The 23131-nt window shown below is 41.6% G+C and overlaps 1 protein-coding gene across 1 annotated transcript in view; it reads right to left on the bottom strand.

Moving 5' to 3' along the window:
• Window positions 1-21994, bottom strand: part of PDZD8 (PDZ domain containing 8) — a 54763-nt gene extending 32769 nt beyond the window's left edge. The window contains exons 1-2 of the mRNA XM_009570591.2: window positions 21060-21994; window positions 2291-2413 (exon numbers count right to left, since the gene is read on the bottom strand). Coding sequence (XP_009568886.2) covers window positions 2291-2413; window positions 21060-21901 — 965 coding nt within the window. The 5' untranslated portion in view covers window positions 21902-21994. The remainder of the gene's footprint in view (window positions 1-2290; window positions 2414-21059) is intronic.
• Between the last annotated feature and the right edge of the window lie 1137 nt (window positions 21995-23131).

Genomic DNA, 23131 nt, shown 5'->3' with positions numbered 1-23131 from the left:
GATCTGATGTAGTGCTGATCTGCAAATGCAACAAGAATCCGGTATGTGCAGGCAAAGTACACACCAGCCTTTAGTAACATGCTATGTATTTATCAGGTACTTACAAGCAAGCTGAAATTATTTCTTTCACAATCCTTTCCTAATTTTTAAATTTCAGCTGTGGTCGCTCTGTTTGCAAGTATTTTAGGAGGTGAAATAAGCAGAATATTTCCCAAACATTAAGAATATCAAAAGCAGATTCAATATTCACACACTTAAATGTGCCACTGCCACACACTGAAGTCCTCTTAGACAAAAAGGAAAAGAAGCCATAAAACTCTGTTTGACAAGACAGTTCCAGGTACTCTCTATTGTATTTCAATAAGTGCCCTTGCCCACAAAATTTATCTACTGAAACATGTGCTCATTTAGTTGTTTTGGAAGAGCATTCTCACCGGCTATAACCAGTTTATAGGCTTTAAGCCTTTCTTCACAGTATCTTTAAAAAAAAAAAAGAATGCTGCAAGATTTAACAGCACATAGTTTTGTTCGCCCCTGTTCCTTAAAAAATTAAGGGGATGACAGATACCAGCATTTTCACAACGATTGAGTTCCACGATGGCATTGCAATTACAGTTTCAACAGGTCAGACAAAAATCTGCAAAATTTATTATTTACACCAAAGTTCCTATTCTTTCATTAATTTAATGTTTAAAATCACAAAGGTGAGTTTTTCTTTCAATAGCATAGCAGAAAGGGAATATGGCCAAGCCTCATCAATACCTTCAGGTGCCAAGTAAGCAAGAACCTCTACTCAGAGGGAGACTCTGCAGGCAGCAGCTGGAGTTTAGTTCAAAAAGATATGGGACACCTGGAAGAGCTGAGGAACTTCTATGGGACCCAGAAACAGGCATTTAGATCAAGAGGTTTCTGTTGCAAATTTCCAAGCTACATAAAACACTTGGATTAAGTCAGACCTGAAGCTTCGAAAGCAAGCAACTGTATCCTCTCTCAGCCATCTGATAAGCATCTGTGACAGCTGAAGATACAGAGAGGTCAGATGGTGATGTCAGACTAAGCAATCTGGCTTCTAAAAGGCAATGGAAAGAAACACAACAGCAGTGATATCCCAGCAACGTGACACAGTGTTTCAGACTCATTCTGCGAGTGTTTAAAAATACTTTCCAAACCTAAAATGCCTTAACCACACACAAGTTAAGGTGGTTATTTTGGTCCCTCTGATAGGAAAAATGAAGATACTAATGAACCAGAATCGGAGACTGCCTAGAAAGAGAGATCGTGAGTTCAGTACAGGTAAGGAGGAAATGTTTGTCACAGCCAAGGAGTACAGAGTCATTGAGTTTTCTTGGATCATTCACATAAAGTGTTATCACAAAGCCAGGGAGACAGGTAGGCAGCGCTGTTATCACAATAAATCCCTGCTGTGGCCCACACAATCCTTAGAAGCAGAAGAGCCTTTTCTGTGAATCCCTAGCACTGACAAACCATGTTAGTACATCAAATACAAGGCAAATAGGTGTACTGGGCTACAGAAAAGTGCAAAAAGAAGCTCATAAAACTACACAAGTAATGAAAAGCAGAGGTTAAAGGAATAAATCTTACTGCAAACCAGAGTTTAATTCATAAAAAGCAGAAGGGCACATGAATGGATCAAAGCCTAAGAGCTACTAGGGGAAGATTTAACATAAACCAAGAACTAAGAGGTCTCACAAAAAAATAGCCCAAAAATCCAAGCGCTCAAACACCTTTTCCCCAGCTTTAAAAAGAATTATTTTCTCTCCCATGAACATAGGAAGTAGATTTTATTTCTTTCAATTCTTCTGTTGAAGACAAAGACAATAAATACTGCCTTATATAAGTTAGTTGGATTAATGTGAGTAAGACTGAGTGAAACAACTACTTCCCTTTGCTTACAACATAACGCAGTAGGATAATTACAACACTTAATACTCTCCTGGAAAGACTGAGAATTTGATGTGCCAAAAAACCAAAACAACCTCCCACTCTCCCCCCCAAAAAAACAAGAGGCACAGATTAGCTTGTAACCAGGCAAAACTCAAATGAAAGGCAAACGTGTGTGCCCAGAGACAATGCATCCGAGAAACTTCCTGCAACCTTGGTTTGCTTATTTTTTCTTTAAAAATATAGATATTTCTTGATCAGAGTTTACTCACTCACAACCCCAAAGCTGCAACTTCTTAAATCACAACAGGCCTGCAGTTATAATTACTACAGAATTAAATACATGTACTCGTTTAGTCAGCAGTGAGCAAGAGACTGCAAAGCCTACCTCGTACATTCAATTAACGTAACTCTTAGTCGACCTTCTGTCAACAGCAAATCCTGAATACAGAAGTCTCTGTCTTCATATTCATCAGGTGGCACAACTTGAGATGGAAAAAATGGCTTCAATCTGAAAAATACAGAAGAAATTCATCTCAATTCAAGTGACATAAACACTAACATAAAAATAAAGAGAAAGGTAACAGGATTACAGTGTACCTTTAACACTCCTAAAGAGAAATACTACCATTCCTACATAGTCATTGGTCAAAAAGAACAAGTAGAAGCTACTAAAACTTTCTGAATACAGACAGGGACATAAATATACACAAGGATTGCTGGACAGGAATAGACTGCATTATACTTACCCACACAGACAATTCTGAGACAATAGGAAGCTATCAAATCACAGAATATGATTGCAAATAGGACTTAACACAGTTCTTTTGCAGTAAATATCTTATCAGGTCTTTATTTTAAGTTCATCTGCATAAAATATCACAGCGTTGAAAGGTGAAAACACACTAAGACCTTAAAGTGTAAAATGTTATGACATGGCTATACTTTGAGGGCTGGCAGATCCTGATGAACAGTCACTTCAATTACACAGACTGATGCTTCTCTCCTTCTGTGATAAACATTTGGGTGCTCTTTTCAACCAGTCTTTTTGAATTAAAACAAAGATATTCTAAAGCATTCTAAATATTTGCCCTGGAGCTTTATCTCCATCATCACAGCATGTGATTTACAGGAAGAGCAGTTCATGTCTAAAATACTAAGTGTTTTACACACGTTATCTCACCCTATAATTCTCTCCGATTAGAATACACTGAGTTATAAATACTGATTTTATTTTGAAGTGATAGTTCTTCAGTGTCAGACACAGACGAGATCTAAGGGGAGGAAAGAGGGGGAGCGGCTGCACCATCCCGTGGCAGACACACACATGTGATTCTAACAGCAAGAGTCACAACCCTGCAAAGAGAAAGGTATTGTGGAGTCTGCACTGGCTGTTATATGAAATATTTGGAAAAGCACTTGCAGAGTATTCCTTCTTTCTTTTTTTATTGATTGCTCACGTCCTAGCAGTGCCCTGCACCTTGGTTTCCATCTGCTGCCACGGACACAGCCTCTCAGCAACGATCTCTGCTGGGAAGACTTACAAACAGCAGACCATGAGCATCACAGCCTGCGGGATGGATCTGCCATTTCATGAGAAAGGAGTCTTTCATAAGGACCGTTTGCTCAACCAGAGGCATCTGCTTGTCACATTCGGGGATCGCAATATGTTCAGGAAACAGTCACACGGATCTGAGCTGAGGAGGTTCAGAAATCCAAATCCATAACTGCGTGCCCTTGAGCTGTCGGCACACACTTTGGAAGGGAGCTCGATGCTCCAATTCAAGACACTTCGTTTCTGTACGAGAATCGGGCTCAGACAGAGCTATGAGGCAGACACTTCTTTTGTTCTCCTTGTGAATAAATGCAACTCAACACTCCAGCTATTTTCCTGAAATCTGATTCAACTTCTAACTTTAATTTGGTTCCAAGTTTCTGCCTCATTAACTCCTCTAGGAAGGAAACTTCTGAAATCGGTCAAGTGAAAAAAAAAATCATTTTTAAATAATTCATTCCTTTTTGTTTTAAAAGTCTGTGTATGCGAAATAGCTGTTAAATCACACTAGTTGTGGTTTAGGCTTTGAGTATACCATAAACAACCAAGTCAAACTACGCCTTGTGCCTGTACTATTCAGTCTGATATTTTACTCATAAACTTCCTTTATCGTTCTTGAATTATCAAAGAAATAATAAGAATCACAAGGGCAGGGAAAATACTACCAAGACGACACCATCCTTTTCACTCTACAAGATGCTAGCACGCTGGAAAATAATGCCAAGGTTTGAATGAATAAATACTTGTCGGTTTAGGGGTTTTTTTGGCCCAAACAAACAACTTTTCAGTTAATCCCAGCAAATGCCCGCACAGTTTCTCCAAAACCTGTTAGCAAAAAGGGAACCTGTAACTAATGACCACCATCAGGAGCCTCAGTGAGGCACTGCAACGGGATTTCTGGGCAGGAGGAACAGACAAAGAAAGAGGATTCAGTAGGTTTGAATTTCTCTAAATGCCAGGCTTCAAAGTGTTAGCATTGACAACATCTTTCCCTTAGACATACACTCCCCCCCCCTCCATAAAACAGCCAGCAGGATATTTAACACAAATACAAACCTGGACAAACCTATTATCAATAAAAATAAGAACAAAAAATCAAAATAACAGGCTAAACTATTCCAGTAAGGAGGCAGATGCACCTATATACATGTTCAAATCAAAATCATCATTTCTTGAGCAACTTCAGAACAAAGCGTAAAGCATAGCACACGCTGCAATCTTCTGCTGCAGCACACAGGGATGAAACAATCCTCAAAACAAGCCTTCTTCTTGGTAGATTAGGACCTAACGTTTACTAGCATTTTTATTTCTATTTTCAAAACGGACTTTTAAAATTAATACAATAATTAATTAAAAGAGGAAAAAAATAATCAAAGATGCAGTTATACACAATAATATGTAAAACACTTAACTTTGTATGCCAGACTTGGTGCCGCATTGCTTAAATTTTCCACAAACATGGGACTAAAAAGCAGTATGAACACCCTTTTTCATTTACAACAAACACTTATGCACACATTCTCACCACTGCAACTAATGTGCAAGATCCTTAGCAAAAAACCTAACACGTTACCTATTTCCACTGGTAGCATTAACGTACAAAGAGCTACAAATCCCACATTACATGCACTTGTAGTATAAGTGCTCTGAAGCATTTAAATTTCATAAGATTAAACGTATCTATTTAAGGTAATTTACTGATGTACTTTGTACATTTCCAAAATTAAACAAACCACTATTTCAGACAGATTTTAATTATGTACTACGTAAGTGAACTGTTGGCAAACTATTTCAGTACAAGGTAACCCAAATTCATTTGGAAAGACTTTCCTATGGGAACTGGTGAATAGACCCAGACAGTGAGAGTCAGGAACACATTGAGACTCTACCCTTGTGTTGTAAAACCACCTGCAATCCACGCACATTAACCAAGTCAGGCATCACAGGTTCTCCCATCTTTTAACCCATGGTAAGGAAAGCCCGTGAGCTACCCTACCTTCTAAAAACACAGCCATATATAACAAAGGGCGCGTTCTTACAGAGTGATCCCCGCTGCAATTGTTTTCTCTCTAGGAGGAGCGCAGCAGAACAGCAACAGATGTTCTCCTCTCCATAGAGAAACCAGATTCCTCACCTCTGCAATGTTTAACTTTCCTGCTTGAAAACAACCGTGTCGCCAGACAAAATGTAATTGTGAAGTTCATTTCATAAAGTATTTACAGTAGGGACAACAAAACATGCTTTTAATAAGAAAGCAAAGCTTTATTGCATCGCATTAAAGTACCAAGAGTCAGCCTTTAGCTAATACCGCCACCAGCACAATTCCGTGAGAGAAACAAGAGACAAACTTGATTCTCAAGCTCTGCTGACTATGGCACCTTCAGCAACTCAGTATCTTCCTGTCCCAAACTTTTCTATGTAAAGGAGTAGTTTTCTGTCATTCTAGGTTCATTATTACAATGCAGAACTTACTAGATACTTTGCGTTACGTGCTGTAACTTCTGTAATAGATTTAAGAGTTTATTTTGCTGTGCTCTAACATTCAGTCCATCTTTAAATAGCCAAAGTCCTCTAATAAAGGCCAGAGAGGAAGACAAAAAGAAAATAAAGAAAGAAAGACGGAAAGAAAGAAAGACAGAAAGAAAAAGTCATGAAAGCCCATCAGTAAGCTTCCATTCAAAAAGTCTGTAAAGAAACTTCCACCACAAAGTAAACGCCTCAGTGAATCTCAGCTGGTCTCTGCCCCCATCCCAGCAGTCACCCTAGGCTCTGGTCAATTCTGGAAGGTTGATCCTGTGAATTCAGGGCTCTTCGCAAACTGTGACTGAGATAAAAAAAAAAGTGTTTTCTATTTCTATTCTAAAGGCAAAATTCATGTTCACATCACATATCCTTGACCTACAAAGCAGGATTAATCCATCCATATCTAAGTCTCCTTTTCAATTCCAAACCTGCGAAGTGATACTAAACAACCACCAGAAGTAAGGTAGATTTTGTGGGGGAGAGATTTTACTGTCCTTAAATCTTTTTCCTTAAGCGTTTGTAAACATTTTATCTTTTCCAGTGGGACAAAATAGGCACATTGTAGCTATATGAGAAAAGAGACCCCTTCAACCACTGCCCTAAACCCCTGCTTGGACATGCCATGCAACTAAAACCAAAAATCTTTAAAAGTGCCTTATATTAGATGCTTATAGTCTTGTTTTCAATTTGTTTTTAAATTATGTCTCCCTCCACAAATTTATCACTTTATTTCTCCAAAAGTCAGAAATTCAAATAGGTTACTACTAAGAAAATGTTAGCTAACCCTCAGCATTTTAACTTAGTAATATGAATATGAAGAGGATTATCCATCTATCAAACTTCACATGAAATTTTAGCAAGTGGAAAAAAAAAACCAAACAAACCCTTAAGCTTAAGAAAAGCTATCAAGTAGCAAAAGTGTTTATTAAAAAATACCACAAGAGACAAACAGCAAAAACAGTCATTTCCCATGAAGAATCATCAGATGATGATACTGTAAGAGAATTAAGATAAAGTTATTCAGTTAAGATATAGGATTAAAGTTAGATGTTGAAATAGCCTAATACTGAGCTCTTCTACATACAAAGCACAGCAAAAGTGTTTCCAGACTCTGCACGCAGCCAGGGTGTCTCCTTATTACCCTCCATTTGTGCTGCATTTCAGAGTCTCTTCAGTGGCTCCTTTGCTGTTCTCCCATCACTGCCTCAAAGTCTAGATCAAAACTGCACGTAAAGAAAAAAAAGCCAAACAAACCCAGTTTGTTCCCTTCGTTTTGGATGTTTGCAGCCCCTGAGCAACTCTGCTCTCCCTTCCCACTGCCAGTTCTGCGAGGAAGGAACTCACCTACTTGGAAAACGGCTTTAATCCAACAGTTTAGTTTTAGAAACATCTGACCTGTATTCACAAGAATCTGTACTCATTATTCCATTATAGTTGTTTTGTGGTCCTTTACCCAACTCTTTTTAAAGAGAAGGGGACAAGTCTCTTAATTTAACCTATTACCTAAATGAACTGCTCCCACTAGCACCTACATAACTACAATATTTCGGTTGCACAAGGAAATCTGTAAGAGCTGGGGGGAAAAAATAATCCATTTATTTGGCCAAAGATAAGCACACACTTCTGCATTTCTGTTCATGGCATCTGTTAAGAATATCCCGAAATCATGGTAAAACAGATAGAAGCAAACTTCAAAAGCTCTCCGTATTCCATTTCCTACTTGTAGATGCAGACAGAATTCCAGCGTCACTTCTAAACGCAGGAGGTGGCTGGGATTTTGCAGAGCTTTGGCTAAAAGTGAGAATGCTTTACTAGGGAAAGTTTTACACTATTCTCTGGTTTTATAAAGGAAATTAGATATCTCAAACAGCAGTCTAAAAGTCGCTGGATATCCATTTAAGATCACATTAATCACTTGCTTTATACGAATTCCAGCGCCACTCTACTGCCAGAAAGATTAAACATTATCAGATTTATGAATTTTTTTAATCGAGTTACATTAACTGAACATTTAAATCTTAATAAACAGGGCAAAGAGAGACCTGAAATCCCAGAAGAGCCCAGCTAAAAAATGGAAGTGTCCTTAGCAGAAGGCTATTCTGTACACAGAAATTTTTTTTACTTCTCTAAGTGAAAAGTAAATATGAAGTTGAACAATGTTTAGTAAAGCATCAAAGTACTGTTGTCAATGCTACTGGATTTGCAAATTCTAGTAAAGTATTTTTTAAAGAATAACAGCTGGATTTAAGTTCAGTTTTCGGAGCACTCAGAAGTTTTGACCAACTACAGATCAGAATGCCGTCATTTCTGCGTTGCCTTTTTTATCCGATTCACAGAAATACAAGTCATGTACTTGTAAAGTGTATACATTTCACAAAGGAGTGATAGACACCAGATTTTTTAGTCATAAAACGTCCTTATTTTTTCACATTGTGTGTAATTTAAGATGAAGTTTACTTCTACAAAAGTAAACTACTCCTAAAAATGCATGTTCGTATTACTAAGATTTTAACAGTACTTATGGTCTACCATTGAAGCTTTTCAGGCTCAGGGATTACAGCACAGTTTATATCTTTCTACACACTGAAGACATAAAGATGGAACTCACCCTCGTTTTGAAAAATAATTAAAAAGAAAGCTTTGCAAAAGGAAATCTCCAGCTTCCACTGATTTCTGAAGAAACATGAGCTGCAGAACTGAGTCAGTACTCATATGCAAGGGACTTGAATTCAAACTATACTCTTATTCACTATAGAAATCTAATTTCAGCTTTACCCACGCCCATGAAAATCTGGCTGACAAACAACCTGGAAAACATCGCAATGAGAGAGTGGGTTTATTTTCTAGGAAATTGTATGGAAAACTGCGACTGAGTCCTAGCACCCCACCCACTGCGTTACAGGATGTTTTGCCACAGGCGTGTGGGAGGCTCACACACACAAGTTCTCAATATATGAACAGTCACTTTTTAAAGCAAGACCTCAAAAAAAAAAAAGGCAAGGATATTTCTTCAAAGACATTTCACAGATTTCCAGATTCTTAAACCACAGTTTTCTTTCTTTCCATGCTATCAGGACCACTGAGGTGCATCGCAAATCAGACGCTCGAGGCAAACACTTCTCCAAGTTTCCACAAGGACAAATAAAAGAACAAATGGAAAGAGTCAACCAGCTCCTTCCAAAAAGGCTTCCAAAAAGTTGACTTTTTTCCTGCTTAGACGACAGAAGTGATTGTAAATATGGCAAGGAGAATTCAAAGGACTGCCATTGAAATGGATGCTTTTTCTCACTTTAGCAATATATCCTCCCACTAGGAGGTCTCAAGTCTTTCTACAAACATCAACCCTCTGGAATCCTGGTCAGAGGAAAACTATGTCAATGGTCTAAGCTCCGTATGCGACTCATTCATTGAGCTCAAGTTTCAATCCTCTGCTTTACGCACTAGACTACATCCATTGAAAACTAACATCATTTTAGACAGAAAATGACCATCTCACTGCTGAGAACAGTCTCTGACAGCTGTAAACCAAAACTGAGAAGGTATTTGTATCTATTCTGAGTGCTAGACATGATAACTTTGAGGTTTATCCTCACTTCTCCAATAAGTTTCAAAAATACTCAAACTACAGCAGCTTCACCTCAATCTACATTTATTGAGTCACTCTGACAAGACAGAAGATGGTCCAGTTCACAGCCTTAAAGCCTTCCAAAGTGGTGGAGACAGTTTAGCTCAGGATTAGCAGTGCCATTTTCAACGACAAGATGACAGTTCCTTTTAAAACCAAAAGCAGCAACACTGAAGGATCTGTTTTCCTGAGCGCTCAGCTATTCAGGCTGCAGTGGTGGGGAGGGCACTGATGGGGACAGTTGCCAGCTGTCCCCAAAGCAAAGGTGTCAACATTTGCGAGTCAAAGCATCTTACTAATTGACCTGTACTGCAAACAAACAAACAAGGCACAAGGTCAATCTGGACACGACCTGTGACACCACTGTTAATGAAATACAGGAGGGCTTGCAAAATTAATTAACAGGAAGGATTTCTGCACTTTCAAATCTTGCATAACTGCTGGTGAGTTACAGTTGGGCCTTGCGATTGCACTGGAAAGCAGCTGCTCAAACTACCATGATCTTCTCCCCCCACGCCCATAACAAATTTGGATATTTGCTCTAATTTGCCCTTCTTTCAGAAAAAAAGAAAAACAATCAGAGTGTTTGCAGTATTGTTTTAGAACAATACCGCTGACTAACACTGCTGTTCCCACCCTCCCTATGTAATCCACTGGGGTCTTTGCTTGGCAACATTAGGGTTTGTTTTATTTATCCTAGCATATTGCATTAAGTTTTGTTAGCAAGTATGCAGAGTTATTATAACAAAAATACAAACTGTTGAAGTTTCAGTTACTGAGGAATTACTTAGGATTTACTCACTATGCCAGCTCATTCATAGCACTGATTCAACCACCACCACAAAGCCTTCTGCCATGTCACTGCAAGACTATGCTCATTAATTGTGACTCTTCCTATTTTAACTCTGGTAATCAGGAATAATGGTTCAAGTCATTTACCACACAAGTGACACGCATGTAGAAGTCCATTTTCGTTCTTAAAACACAATGGCTTACATTTAAAATACTACATTAAAAGTATATTTTCAAAGCCTCTAGCTTAAAGCATTTTACAGATGTGGTATCAGTATTTTAAGTCTTAGCACCTTCATTTCAGTGACAATGGCAAACAAAATAATCTTGTACTTAATGCCATTATAAGGGCAGATCTTATTTTCCTTCTGAAGGGGTATCCTGAGTTGCATCCAAAGCAGCGTGGCCAGCACATTGAGGGAGAGGATACTCCCCCTCTACTCTGCTCTCATGAGAACCCATCTGGAGTCCTGTATCCATTTCTAGAATCCCAGGTATAAGGACACGGAGCCGTGGGTACACGTCCAGAGGAGGGCTACAAAGATGATCCGGGGGCTGGAGCACCTCTGCTATGAGGACAGGCTGAGAGAGTTGGGATTGTGGAGACTTTATAGCAACCTTCCAGTTCTGAAAGGGGCTACAGGAAAGATGGGGAGGGGCTTTTTACAAGGGCCTGGAGTGACAGGATGAGGGGGAATGGCTACAGATTGGAAGGGGGAACATCTAGATTATACACTAGGAAGAAATTCTTCACGCCGAGGGTGGTGAGGCACTGGCATGGGTTGCCCAGAAAAGTTGTGGATGACCCATCCTTGGAGGTGTTCAAGGCCAGGTTGGATGGGACTTGGAGCCCCTGATCCAGTGGGAAGTGACTCCACTCCATGGCAGGGAGTTGGAACTGGATGGGCTTTAAGGTCCCTTCCAACCCAAACCATTCTATGATTCTATGATTAAAACTGATACAGGACAACATATTGCATCTTAGTGTTAAGACTGAGTTAAGAAAGTCAGTAACAAAGTGTGTAAGAGTTATGATTTCCACGAGATCCATAGATAATGTAAAATATTGAGACAGAAATTAAGAAGTAACTTTGTGAACTTTTATTCCTAATTGTCCCACTAAGTTTGACCGTTAAAGCAACACAAAAGTGCTAAAAAAACCTATTCTCAAATGACCATCCTAATTTAATGTTTTGCTAGTCAGATCTGGCAATTAATTACTGCCTTTGAGCACATGTAATGGTCTGATTAACTATACCAGCAACTGATCTCTTTAATACACCCTTTACTGCTAACAGATTTTTATGACATCTGGTACTTCTACAAAACCGTTCAAACTGCATTCTACTGTAGTAGAATCCCTGTGTTTTCCATTACATAGAACATCTCTAATGAAGGCTGGGTGCATGGCTCCTTCCAGACCGTTCTGCTGCACTACAGTGTAGCTGCAAACTGCGCAGGGGAATGAAGTACTTAAAAGGTAAGTTGTTCCCATGTAAGGTTAAAATTAATTACAACAGCTAGTGGGGGAAAAAAACCAACAAAGTAGCTCTCCAGAGGCCAACCCAGAGCTGAAAACAATTTCTGCCTTTCTTCTCATCTCAGAAAAAATTTTTTCCTTTCTTTCTTCTCTGCTACACTCTGCATCTCCTCAAACAGTTTTCATAGCTATGGCCACAAACAGGTCTAAAATGCTGCTGGGCTCCAGCTGGGTCCTGCAAACAGAGCTGCACTCCCAAGTCCTGAGAGGGTCCGTTAGCCCAGGCAGGGCTCCACGAGAGTCCTTCCAGAAACAGAAATCCTTCAGGAAGCAGATGCAAGTATGATGTAGAAGCCTGAGCTATGAAACCCAACACAGCAGGCGCCCACCTTGCTGGGTAGAACCATTCAGGAGCATCTACATCCATGACATCGCGCTGCTACAGTCATTTCACTGCTGGTTGGGCACTTTAATACAGAAACCTCCTTCACAACTCCAACTGCTGAAGTCTTCATCACAGAGTTTTTTCACTCATTCACTAGATGCACTGGCCAGGATCAGTGAAAACCTCAAAGGTGTGAATTCTAGCCTAGATTCAATCAGGTTGTGAAACAACGGCAACTCATTAAACAGTGAAGGTAATAAGAGGAAAAGCTTTCAAAACGCTTGAGAATCTTATGTCTTTTAACTCAGATGAACACCATTCCAGCAGTAAATTCTTTAGTTTAACTAGAAACTCAGTGACTGCAGCAGAAACTACTAAAAAAAGCATTTATCAATTCTGTGTTTAGCTCAGGATGTCACAGTTAACCTGACAAATGTTTATAAAGCAACACCCAAATACCCTTCACACAACTGGCAGCCACGCTCGTTTCCACTCTTGGGAACAAGCCCTCTTCAACCCTCCAACATCAAAACATTTTCAACGGAGCATTTTTTTCTTAATTATATCAACTATTGATATTCCTGTATCATACAGAATAGAATTGCTCGAAAAGCTAATTGTTCTCAGCTAATATTTGTAACATTGAATCATTGCTTTCTTCTGGACAAAACCAGTTTGAGATCCTCATGCAAAGGTTTCTGTAGTTACACAATTAATGGATTTTAGCAGACTGGGGTGGCACACATTATCTTCTAAATTAACAAACCACATAGGTATAACAACCTCTCCGTATTCATTTTAGACAATAAAGCTTATTAATCCTAGAAGGAGTTTTAAATTTAAAGTCTTTTACTATTCTCTAAAGAGCAATAATATAAAGAATAATCAAACATTGAAATAGTTTTAAATCAAACAAGAGTGAGCATGAACTGTAAACATAGGAGCATATCGGGTGACTTCAGGCAATCTCTGTAGGAATGCAGAATAAGCAGTTTCCCATAGAAACCCAGGAACATGAAAGGACTGGCTCCAATAGCGAGATCAGCAGCTTGAGACTAAGCCTCACCATCCCTGCAGCACCACACTGCTCTACCGATTACTAAAATCTACTGTTCTTAGCCAGGCTGCTTAATTAAGAGCTTTCTGATCGAGTATCATTTGTTAATAAAAATATTAACTATTTCACATGCTTAATACATACAAAAATAGGTGCCACAAGACTCTATTTTTACACCAAATGAGCCAATGAGAGCTGTATTAGCTACCTATTTTTATAGGTAAATCCTGTGCCTCTGCTCCTTGAAGCAATCTCCTTCAAGGAAAATCCAGTGTTCGGTTTTGTGACCGTCACACTATTTATACACAGAAACTCAAAGTGATTCAGAGCAGCCCAACTCCAGTGCCTGAACACACCTCCCTGCTACAAAAGACCACCCAGAGCCATGCTCACACATCTGTCAGATGACTATTGCAGCAATGTCAGTATCTCCTACACGCCCTTTACTTTCCAATCAGTTACCTTCCAGAAAATACAAAGTGCTACTCCTTATTTCATATTTTATTTAAAAGAAACTAAAGTCAGTCAAATTACAAAAAAACGAATAAGAAGTACTGTTCTCACTGAGCAGCAAGATCAGCTGAAATGTTTATGATCACATGAACAGAACAGTGGAGTCTCAATGCCAGGGCATGCAAAATGCCATGAAGTACCAAATAAATTAATAAGATTTTCCAGAGCCTTCATTTTCTACCCACATGAAAGAAGCCCATTGCAGGACTAAGATCAAGTTATTTTTAAATACAAAACAGCAAGCATTAAATAATGCAATTCTGTTTTAATCACTATTATAGAAAGAATCTTTCAGATACTGTTTCAAGCAAGAGATGCTGAAGGAGGTTTTATTTTCCCTGACAGACCAGTTAACCTTAATGCCTATAGGATTGCTATCTGCAAATGCAAGCAGTCATCACCAAAACTCATTCTTCACCCATCTCTCCCTCCAACCAAGACTTCCTCCCTCCTCCGACTACACCTCTGGTCCCCCAGTTTCTTCACTAACCCACCACCAGTCAGTACTGTATTAGCTCCTCACTTCACATTTGTTACACAAATGTCACATTTGTTGACTAATCAGAGGAAAAGGGTGGCTCTTGGCTTGTAAAGAAGGCCACCTGTACACAGGGAAATGCACAGTATGTGGCTGGTCACCCGTTAAATCTGACCTCATAACGAAAAAGTTTCAAATCTTTCAGAATTACCTCCTTCCAGTATGAAAGCCTGTGAAGTGCTGGAGCTGGGGATGATGACTACAGGGATTTCAAAACCCCTAGAACCAAGGTTTTGAGCTTGATATCTGCATAAGGATATTTACACACATACTTTGTACCACATATTGTCATTTAATCTGAAGAAAACTGTACTTAGCCATCCCTCTGGAAACAAGGTACATCTGAGGCAGACCACTCCCCAAAACAGACATTAAAAAGCTCTGCACTACAAAAAGCTTCCTTCCACACATGGAGCGCCCTTGAAGAAATGAAAATATTTAGTGTTCTAGGGTTTAGGTTTGTTTACAGCATGTCAGGTTGCCCACAGATCCATTTACCTGACTCTTGTATGAATAAAAAACCCAACTTGTCCACACACTACATGATAATCTGCCAAGTATAGAAGTGCAGTCGGATCCACTGACTCCAGTTATCACCGCATTGCCATTAGCAGAACAGGGGTTGGCGCTGGCATCATTCAGAGCATTACCTCTCTGGAACAGTTTGAAAGCCCCAACTATCACAGTGCTGCTTCAACATCAGTTTTTGCAGAGCAGAAAAACTCAAAACTTGGATGGGAGAAGATTTTTGCACCTAGAATAGGTATGGCATGAACAGGAGAAAAAAAGAAAAGCCCCCTCTGTCCTTTCAGCAGCAAACAGGAATGAGAATTTGAAACAGGCGTGCCTTACAGATTTAACTAGTGGGAGAGGTATGTATCACAACTACAGCAGAAATCCACTCAGAGAAGACTCTCCACGTCCTCTGCTTTTGCAGAAGCTGTAGAGCAGATGGTATCGCTACTGGTGATTTCTGAAGTCAGAAATGCTCACAATCCCCATCTCTACTATTAGTTCTGGTATTTCTGAACCTAACTGCATTGCATGAATAATACATACTTTAAATTGTGGACATCTCCCAATAACTCTATCACCATATCATGAAGTCATTGCTATTATAAAACACGCTCCAAATCAATAGATGCTTACGTTACTTTTCAACTTAAGTTTTGCCAAAAATAAGAAACTGCTGTGCATTCTATAATGGCAAATTAAAATAGGCTTCTCTAATGGTGCTTCCCAGTGAAGCTCAATATATATCAATATATCAATTCACTTCCAAATGAAGCATAAAACTATTTAACATGCCTAACTAAAACCCTTCAACATACCTAACTATACTGCAAATAATCAGCTCTGAGGGCAATTCATGTGGGACGGGACATCAAGAGGTCATCTAAATACCAGATATAGCAGTGTTAGAAGTAATCCTTTGCGAGATTACTTCTAAAGAAAAGAAAGTTATTACGCTCTGTGGTAGCATGCATTAAAATAAAGCAAATTATAGTTTCTCAAACAGGCTTGTATTAATATAAAATATTAGGTTTTCTAGTGTAACAAACTAAGAAACCAAGCATTCTTACAATACATAGAATTGCCTCTCTGATCAGACAATAACTAATCTGCTTAGAATCTAAATGGATGAACTTGCAAGACCTTAAATTTGGAAAAAAAAACCAGGAGCTGTCAGGTTTTGTTATGTCACTGATTAAGAAATAGTGGGAAATTAAATTCTGTAGGGAGACCCAAGACTGCAAGTACATCCTCCTCACCTTTATATACACACATAGGGCTTTGTAGTTTCATTATGGCAAAGTGTATTTTCATTGTCTAGAAAGAATCCAGAATTCCAAAGCTCTGCAAAGCATACACAAAGCAACACCAAGATCTGTTCAAAACAAAACTGCAGCTGACTTGAGAACAGGCTAGAAATTACAGCATAATTGTGTACCAATACACCTGACATGATGGGGGGATACCAAGGTCACCACTACTAAGCAGCTTAATAGTAGGTTAATGAACAAGGTACAGCTCGTTAGAGAACTAACAGAGATGAACCTGTGGTACCTACAACAGCACAAGCAAGGAGAGAGACACCTGAAACACCCCTTACTACGCATCTCTAAATACTAAACATGCTATGGCAATGCTAGTAACTACAGCTCAGCATTAACCACTTTATCCTGCTATTAAAAGCACACCATATAGGAAGTTAAAACCAACAAGGACAAAGTCCATGGTACCACCCTTAAAGAACCATTTTAGTGTATATAATAAAACAAAGGCTGGATTCTGGCCATTAGATAAATTCCACTTTGTGCTAATAATTGCCATCCACCCTCCTGCTCTGGTAAAGGAAACCTATGTGAAAAATCCAGCGCCAAATAAGGCTACACTGATGGCCAAGTGACTAAATCTGGTTGCTGGAAGCCCCAGCATTGGAGATTTTGGGGCAATGAGACACGGTTGTTGGGTCAGTGGCCACCCTGCAGAACACCGATAGTTGACATCACAACCAACCAACAGTAAGTCAACGCTTTCCATGTTCATTCCCAAGCTCCACCACTAGTCAACTTATCTTAGAACTAAAGTAGCATAATTTAAACAGAATCATAGATCATTAAGGTTGGAAAAGACCTCTAACATCATCCAGTCCAACCATCAGCCCAACACCCCTGTGCCTACTGATCCATGTCTCAAAGTGCCATGTCCACAGGCTTTTTTAACCCCTTCAGGGATAAAGACTCCACCACTGCCCTGGGCAGCTTCTTCCAATGCTTCACCACTCATGTCAGTAAAGAAATTTTTTTTCTAATATCCAATCTGAACCTCACCTGGCACAACTTGAGGCCATTTCCTCCCACTTCCTCTCATCCTAGTTAAGTCAAAATAGTTATGGATTATGCAGAGCCAAATAAATGATAGCCACAGCTCTTCATTACCTGCCTGAAGTCAGGGCTAGTTATAAAAAACAAATCTTAGCTCACAGGTACCTGGATTCTCAAAATGACATCAGAGCCCATGTATCTTGGAGAAGGACAAGAAAACCCCTGTCATTTTCCATCTTCCCCACATCTGAACAAGAAACTGACAGACCACAATGCTTCAACAAAAGCTGTTTGTGTTTCTATTACAAATCAACAACAAATACATTAAAGTCAGCTGTAAAACAGTAGAAACTTTCACTACTACCAACTGAATTGCACAAACCCTTTATCAATGATGACTGAAAAAGAAAAGCCCACCATTCACTGAGTTTTACCAGCAGCCTTGTTTCCAGAGACTTAACCAAATTCTGCTACAGGAGATAGCAATTACCAATCAATTGCAGAGCAGCTTCAGAATAGAGCTTTCTGCCAGACACAAACACACGTCTTAAAGTGCCAAAGGGAAGTGATTACACACTGTTAGAATAAAACACAAATTACTACTTACTTGTTTAGACATCAAGTGCATCCCTCCTTTTTGCAATTAACAGACAATTGCTTTTATGGAGACAATTGTACATAAAGTGCTAGACAAATGTTAAAATGCACTCACTAGTCTGCACTGCCTCCCCTTACAGACATTTAAGAGGGCATTAGGAACGCAAGATGCCACCTTCTGCTTTCAAGCCACAGTTACACACATCACACAAGATCACTCCTAGCAACGGACAATACAAAAGAAGATGATCTTAGTAATGACTGCTTTGCTGCATAAAGTGTTGTACATAACTGGAAAGACTACAAAAGTATGTGTGTAATTTGGCTACAGCAAAAGACAACACACACGTGAAGACCCAACACATGTTTTTAATGCAGTATTTTACAATTAAATAACAGAGGATGAAGGATGCGCTTTACACAAACTTAGTTACAGGATGCTCAAAATCAACTCCTGGCACAAGTTCTCCTCTTATGCCATTCACTACCAAGCAATAACCTCTAGAAGTTGTACAAAAGGCAAAGAAAATGGCATATTTTTACTTTCAATGCTACTTAGCATCTTGAAACAAGATAAAACTCCTTTGTGTACTTCAGTCTGGAAGCTACCAGGGTAACAAAGTGCCTCTCTTAACCAGCTGAAAAGAGAACTCCTCCAAGTGCTTTTGTTTACAAGGTTGTAATTACTGCCATTTAAAGATTTATTCATGAAGTTACTTAAGAAAGAGTAGGGAAAACATCAAAAAGGTTCTGAACTACACATAGAAGCAAACACTAACTGTGTACTTAAAGGAAATTCTAATAGGACATAGGAAAGATACGGGGAGGGGATAAGCACATTCCCTGTAGATGAGAAATTGCTAAGCTCTAAGTAAGGTAACAGGTTATTAAGCAGCTGTGAAGCTCTGACTTCTTCCTATACATTCTTTACTAAGCAATATGTTAACATATTATAATCTCAAGCCAATGCACTCTTACGCATTTTATTTTACATCTTAGCAGTGGGCTTGATTTTCCAAATCAGTTCTCCATGTCACTTAAACTAAAACGCTTCAGTTTTCAACCACATCACCACATAAGAGTGCACCATTACCACTCAGCTATTACCAAGTTTTGCTGTCTAGAGATCTAACTACATAACCTCATCTGAGACACGCTAGCGTGGAATATGTGGTTTTAGCCACCAAACTTTGGGCAACTGTAGACATCTGAAGGTTCCCAGACAGCTAAAGGTTCCCATGCCAGGGTCTGTGTTCCTGCTTGAAGCTTTAAAGGTGAAGTTCTAGACAGTAAGGACACCAATGATGCCATCTTCCTTCCTTAAGATAATTTCATTAATGCGCATTAAGCTCAGTGTCTTGTCTTCCTCCTTCACGACACAGGAGTCAGAATGACACATTCAGAACATGGCAACTTAAAGGTCAAAAGCATCACATAAAAGGTTGGACACTGTTTCACTGTGTTATCAGCCTACTATGCAGTGTGATAAACACCTATAGTACTCTGTTCCCCTCTCAAGCATCCACAGATGCCCAATTCCTTATTACATAAGGAGAATGTTTTCAAATAACAGTTCATTCTTCTTAGTTCTGTAATAATTTATGCTTCGTACGTTGTTCTCAGTGTCATTTACCTTTTGTCCTCACACTACTGCTCATTCCTGTCCCAACCACTGTGCTCTGCTTCCTTCCTTACTTCCCCCTCAAGGCCCTTCAATGTGTCAGCATAAAGTGTGAGGAATATGTGAAAAATTCATTACCTCTAATTAAACCATGAGAGCACCCTGTGGCCCAGCTGCATCTCCCAAAGGAAAAATGAGAATGTTCTTCCTCTGCTGAAGGGGAGGAGCATATCATCACTGGTTCCACAGGCACCCTAAAAACCTGTCTAGAGAGTGTAAAGATCATTTGCTGTACCTGCTCTTCCCACCTATGCCAAGAGTGCTCCCTCTGCACGATGACTGTGCTACCCCAGCCTCTCCTGAACAGTGGCAGCCTCTTTCCAACACAGTGAAGAGAATGGAAGCAAACTTGTTCTTGACAGCTTCCGTGGTGCCCACGGATTTCTCTCTCTTCTTTTTCTCTCTTCTGGAGAGCAATTCACTACCACAAAATCAGAAAGAACCACTACACTATTCGAAGAAGCTACATATTTCCCTGTCAGAGCTTTCTGAATATTGGCTGTTTTACACATCCACTTTCATGAGAGCTTTTACAAATTTGATTGTAGTAGAAGTAGGTGAAAATGAAAAGGTTTTAAAATCTACATCACTGCAAAGCCAATCACACCTTAAAATTCCAACAGGCATTTTCAGTTACTCACCTCTGAGGAATTTCAGAGAAAAGGCTTATTGCAGAAGAAGGTGGCAAACAAAACAAAGTCCTTCCCCAACACATAACACAAACAACAGAGATTAAGCAAAAGAGAAAGGAAACAAGGTATCCTGAGTGGTAAGGCACAGGACAGGGATGGAACATGGTACCTGAACAATGGTAAGGTATTCAGTATCTTTGAATCAGAAATGAGGGTGGAATCAAAGTAAGGATGCCACTTGCCATTTCTGCTACAGAAATATCACTGCATGTTTTATTATGCTCAGACTATAATCCATTCTGTGCTGCACTGGGCTCATTTATGAAACATACTGTATTACCAAAACAAACCAAAAGTTCCCCCTAAGTTTTACTTGCTACAATAACAGCAATACTTCTCTTATCAACTTTTGGATTTACTCAACGTTGTCAGCAAACCAGAAAGTAAACCATCTAGCATGGGATCTCAAAACTGTTCCCTAAAGATGGAACTTCATCCTTTCTCACATTAACAACCACCTTGCTTCTACAGGTAAGCGTAAGGCACAGGTCTTGCCCAGGTGGCTCAGCAGTGGCAGAGGCTTGGGAGAAGGACACACCAAACCCACGCACAGCGTTCCACAGTACTGGTTTCGACCTTCTCTAAAGCAGGCTATCATGGTCCTGTTGGACACATGGGCCCGCTGGACACCTGACACTCAATAAAATACTCGATACCTACTATTTTCACCACTTAGTTTTATGTGGTTTAGGGCATGTCACGATCACACTGCGCACTGGCTTCTTTGTCTATTATAAATGGAAAACCAGTTATCTTCATGGAAAGCTTTTGGACAAGCAACGTACAAGCACCCCTATTGTAAAACACCAACAGAAATCTTCTTCTGGTTATCAAAAGCAAAACTCTAACACACGTCTTCCAAAGCAACACTGAGGACACAGGATATCTTACCTGATTTTATAATTGGGTAAGGTGTGCTTGCGCTTAATAACCTTCTTGAACTGGTTGACAATGATGGATGTGAGTTGTGGCATGGGCCTCCCTTCAAACTGAGACGTCACCTCAAACAGTATGACGGGGTCATCCATGAAAGAGAAGGACCAGTGCGTGAAGGGCAGGCGCGTGAAGACCAGCTTCAGCTTCCCAATCACCCGGGAGATCTTGACGGAGAGGTAGGCCGACTTATCGAAGAGCAGGTCGGCATCGATGGCCAAGTGGAAGCCGCCGTTGTACTCCAGGTCTACCTCGAAGCCCAGCTCCTCGGGGCACCCCTCTTCGTTGCAAAGCACGGGTCGGATCAGCTTGACAGCCTTGAAGACGGGGAGCACGTTGCCAAGAGACACCTCCCTGAGGCTGAGCCCCTCCAGCAGCCTCCCAGCCACCTTGGCCTGCAGCAGCTCCTCGAACTCCACCTTGATCTTCTTGGTGACCCAGTGCCTGACCAGGGGCTTGTCCCTCAACTCCCGGAAGAGGAAAAGGAAGATGGCATTGAGGAAGTGGCACGTTTCCTCGCGGGACGAGGGGGTCGGGGGGGGCTCCGCCGCCTGCTGGGGCTGCTTGGCGCCGGGCTCCGGGCCGGGCTCCGGCGAGGCCCGGCCGCCGGCGGGCTCCGAACCCTGCAGGTACTCCCTGAGGCCGTGTTCGGCCGCGACGCGCTCGTAGACGAGGCCGCCGGCAGCCCCAGCGGCGGCGGGAGGCTCCGGTTTCTTTCTGTAGAAGAGGAGGAGCTGCAGCAGGAGGGTGAGGAGGCAGCCGGCCAGCGCCGAGAGCGCGATCACATAGACCAACGGCATCCTCGCCGCCGCGCCCCGCAGCGCGCCCCTCTCTCACCGCGCCGCCGCCATGGCGGGGGCCGCGCCCGCCGCCCCGCGCGCCGCATCCGGGCACCGCGCTGCCAAGGGGCGGGGACAGCGCCGGCGCGGAGTCCCATTGGCTGAGCCCTGCCCTCCGCACCGCCCCATTGGCGGAGCCTGAAGCCCCGCCCCGTTGGCTCAGTCCTGCCTTCCCATTGGCTGAGCCCTGCCCTCCGCGCCGTTCCATTGGCGGAGCCTGAAGCCCCGCCCCCTGTCTCAGTCCTGCCTTCCCATTGGCTGAACCCTGCCCTCCACCCCGCCCATTGTCGGAGCCGAGCTGTACGTCACGGCGCGACCGTGCGGTCCTGGAGCGTCGCGGGCTGAGGGCACCTGTGCCTTTCGCCATCATCTCTCCTTTCCCTCTCTCCCCCTTTCTTCCTCTCTTCCCCTTTCCTCCTCTCTTCCCCCTCTCTTCTCCCTCTCTCCCCTTTCCGCCACACCTCTCCCTCATCACGTCCCCCATCCCTGTTCCTCTCCCCCATTCCCTCTCCTCCATTCCCTCTCCCCATTCCTCTTCTCCCCAATTCCCTCTTCTCCCCCTTCCCTCTCTCCCATTCCTCTTCTTCTCCCCATTCCCTCTCCCCATCCCTCTCCTCCCCATTCCCTCTCCCCATCCCTCTTTCCCATTCTCTCTCCTCTCCTGCATTCTCTCACCTCTCCCTCATCCCCCTCCCCCATCACCTCTCCTCTCCCCCATCCCTCTTCCTCTCTCCCACTCTCTCCCCCATTCTCTCACCTCTCCACCATCCCTCTCCCCCTCATCCCCCCTTCTCTGTCCCCCCCCGTTGTTCCCCCTCTCCCCATGTCCCTTGGCAGGCGATTCTGTGGTGGCTGACTGTGACTGTGGCTCAGCTCCTCTTGGTGCTTCACCAGGCGAAGGCTGGGGCGGTGACGTTACCCCGGTGCTGCTCATAGTTGATCAGGAGGTGTCTGGGAAGGTTAATGAGGAATGGAGGCATTGCTACTGAGCGGGAGGCAAAGGGGGAAACCACCCACCCATGGGAAGGTGATCAGTTTCCTTTGGATGCTTGGTAGCCTGAGGAACATATAAGGTGTGATGAGAGAGGCAGGACACTTAAGTCTCCTCAAAAACAGCCAAGTGGATGGGGTTTTTTTTAGTAAAACTGCCCTGGAGAGGGGCAAAGAGACAAAATCTGGTTTTGTGGTAGT

This window comes from Cuculus canorus, chromosome 7 (assembly GCF_017976375.1).
Source record: "Cuculus canorus isolate bCucCan1 chromosome 7, bCucCan1.pri, whole genome shotgun sequence".
Taxonomy (NCBI): Eukaryota; Metazoa; Chordata; class Aves; order Cuculiformes; family Cuculidae; genus Cuculus; species Cuculus canorus.
This window is presented reverse-complemented; position numbering and strand designations above follow the sequence as displayed.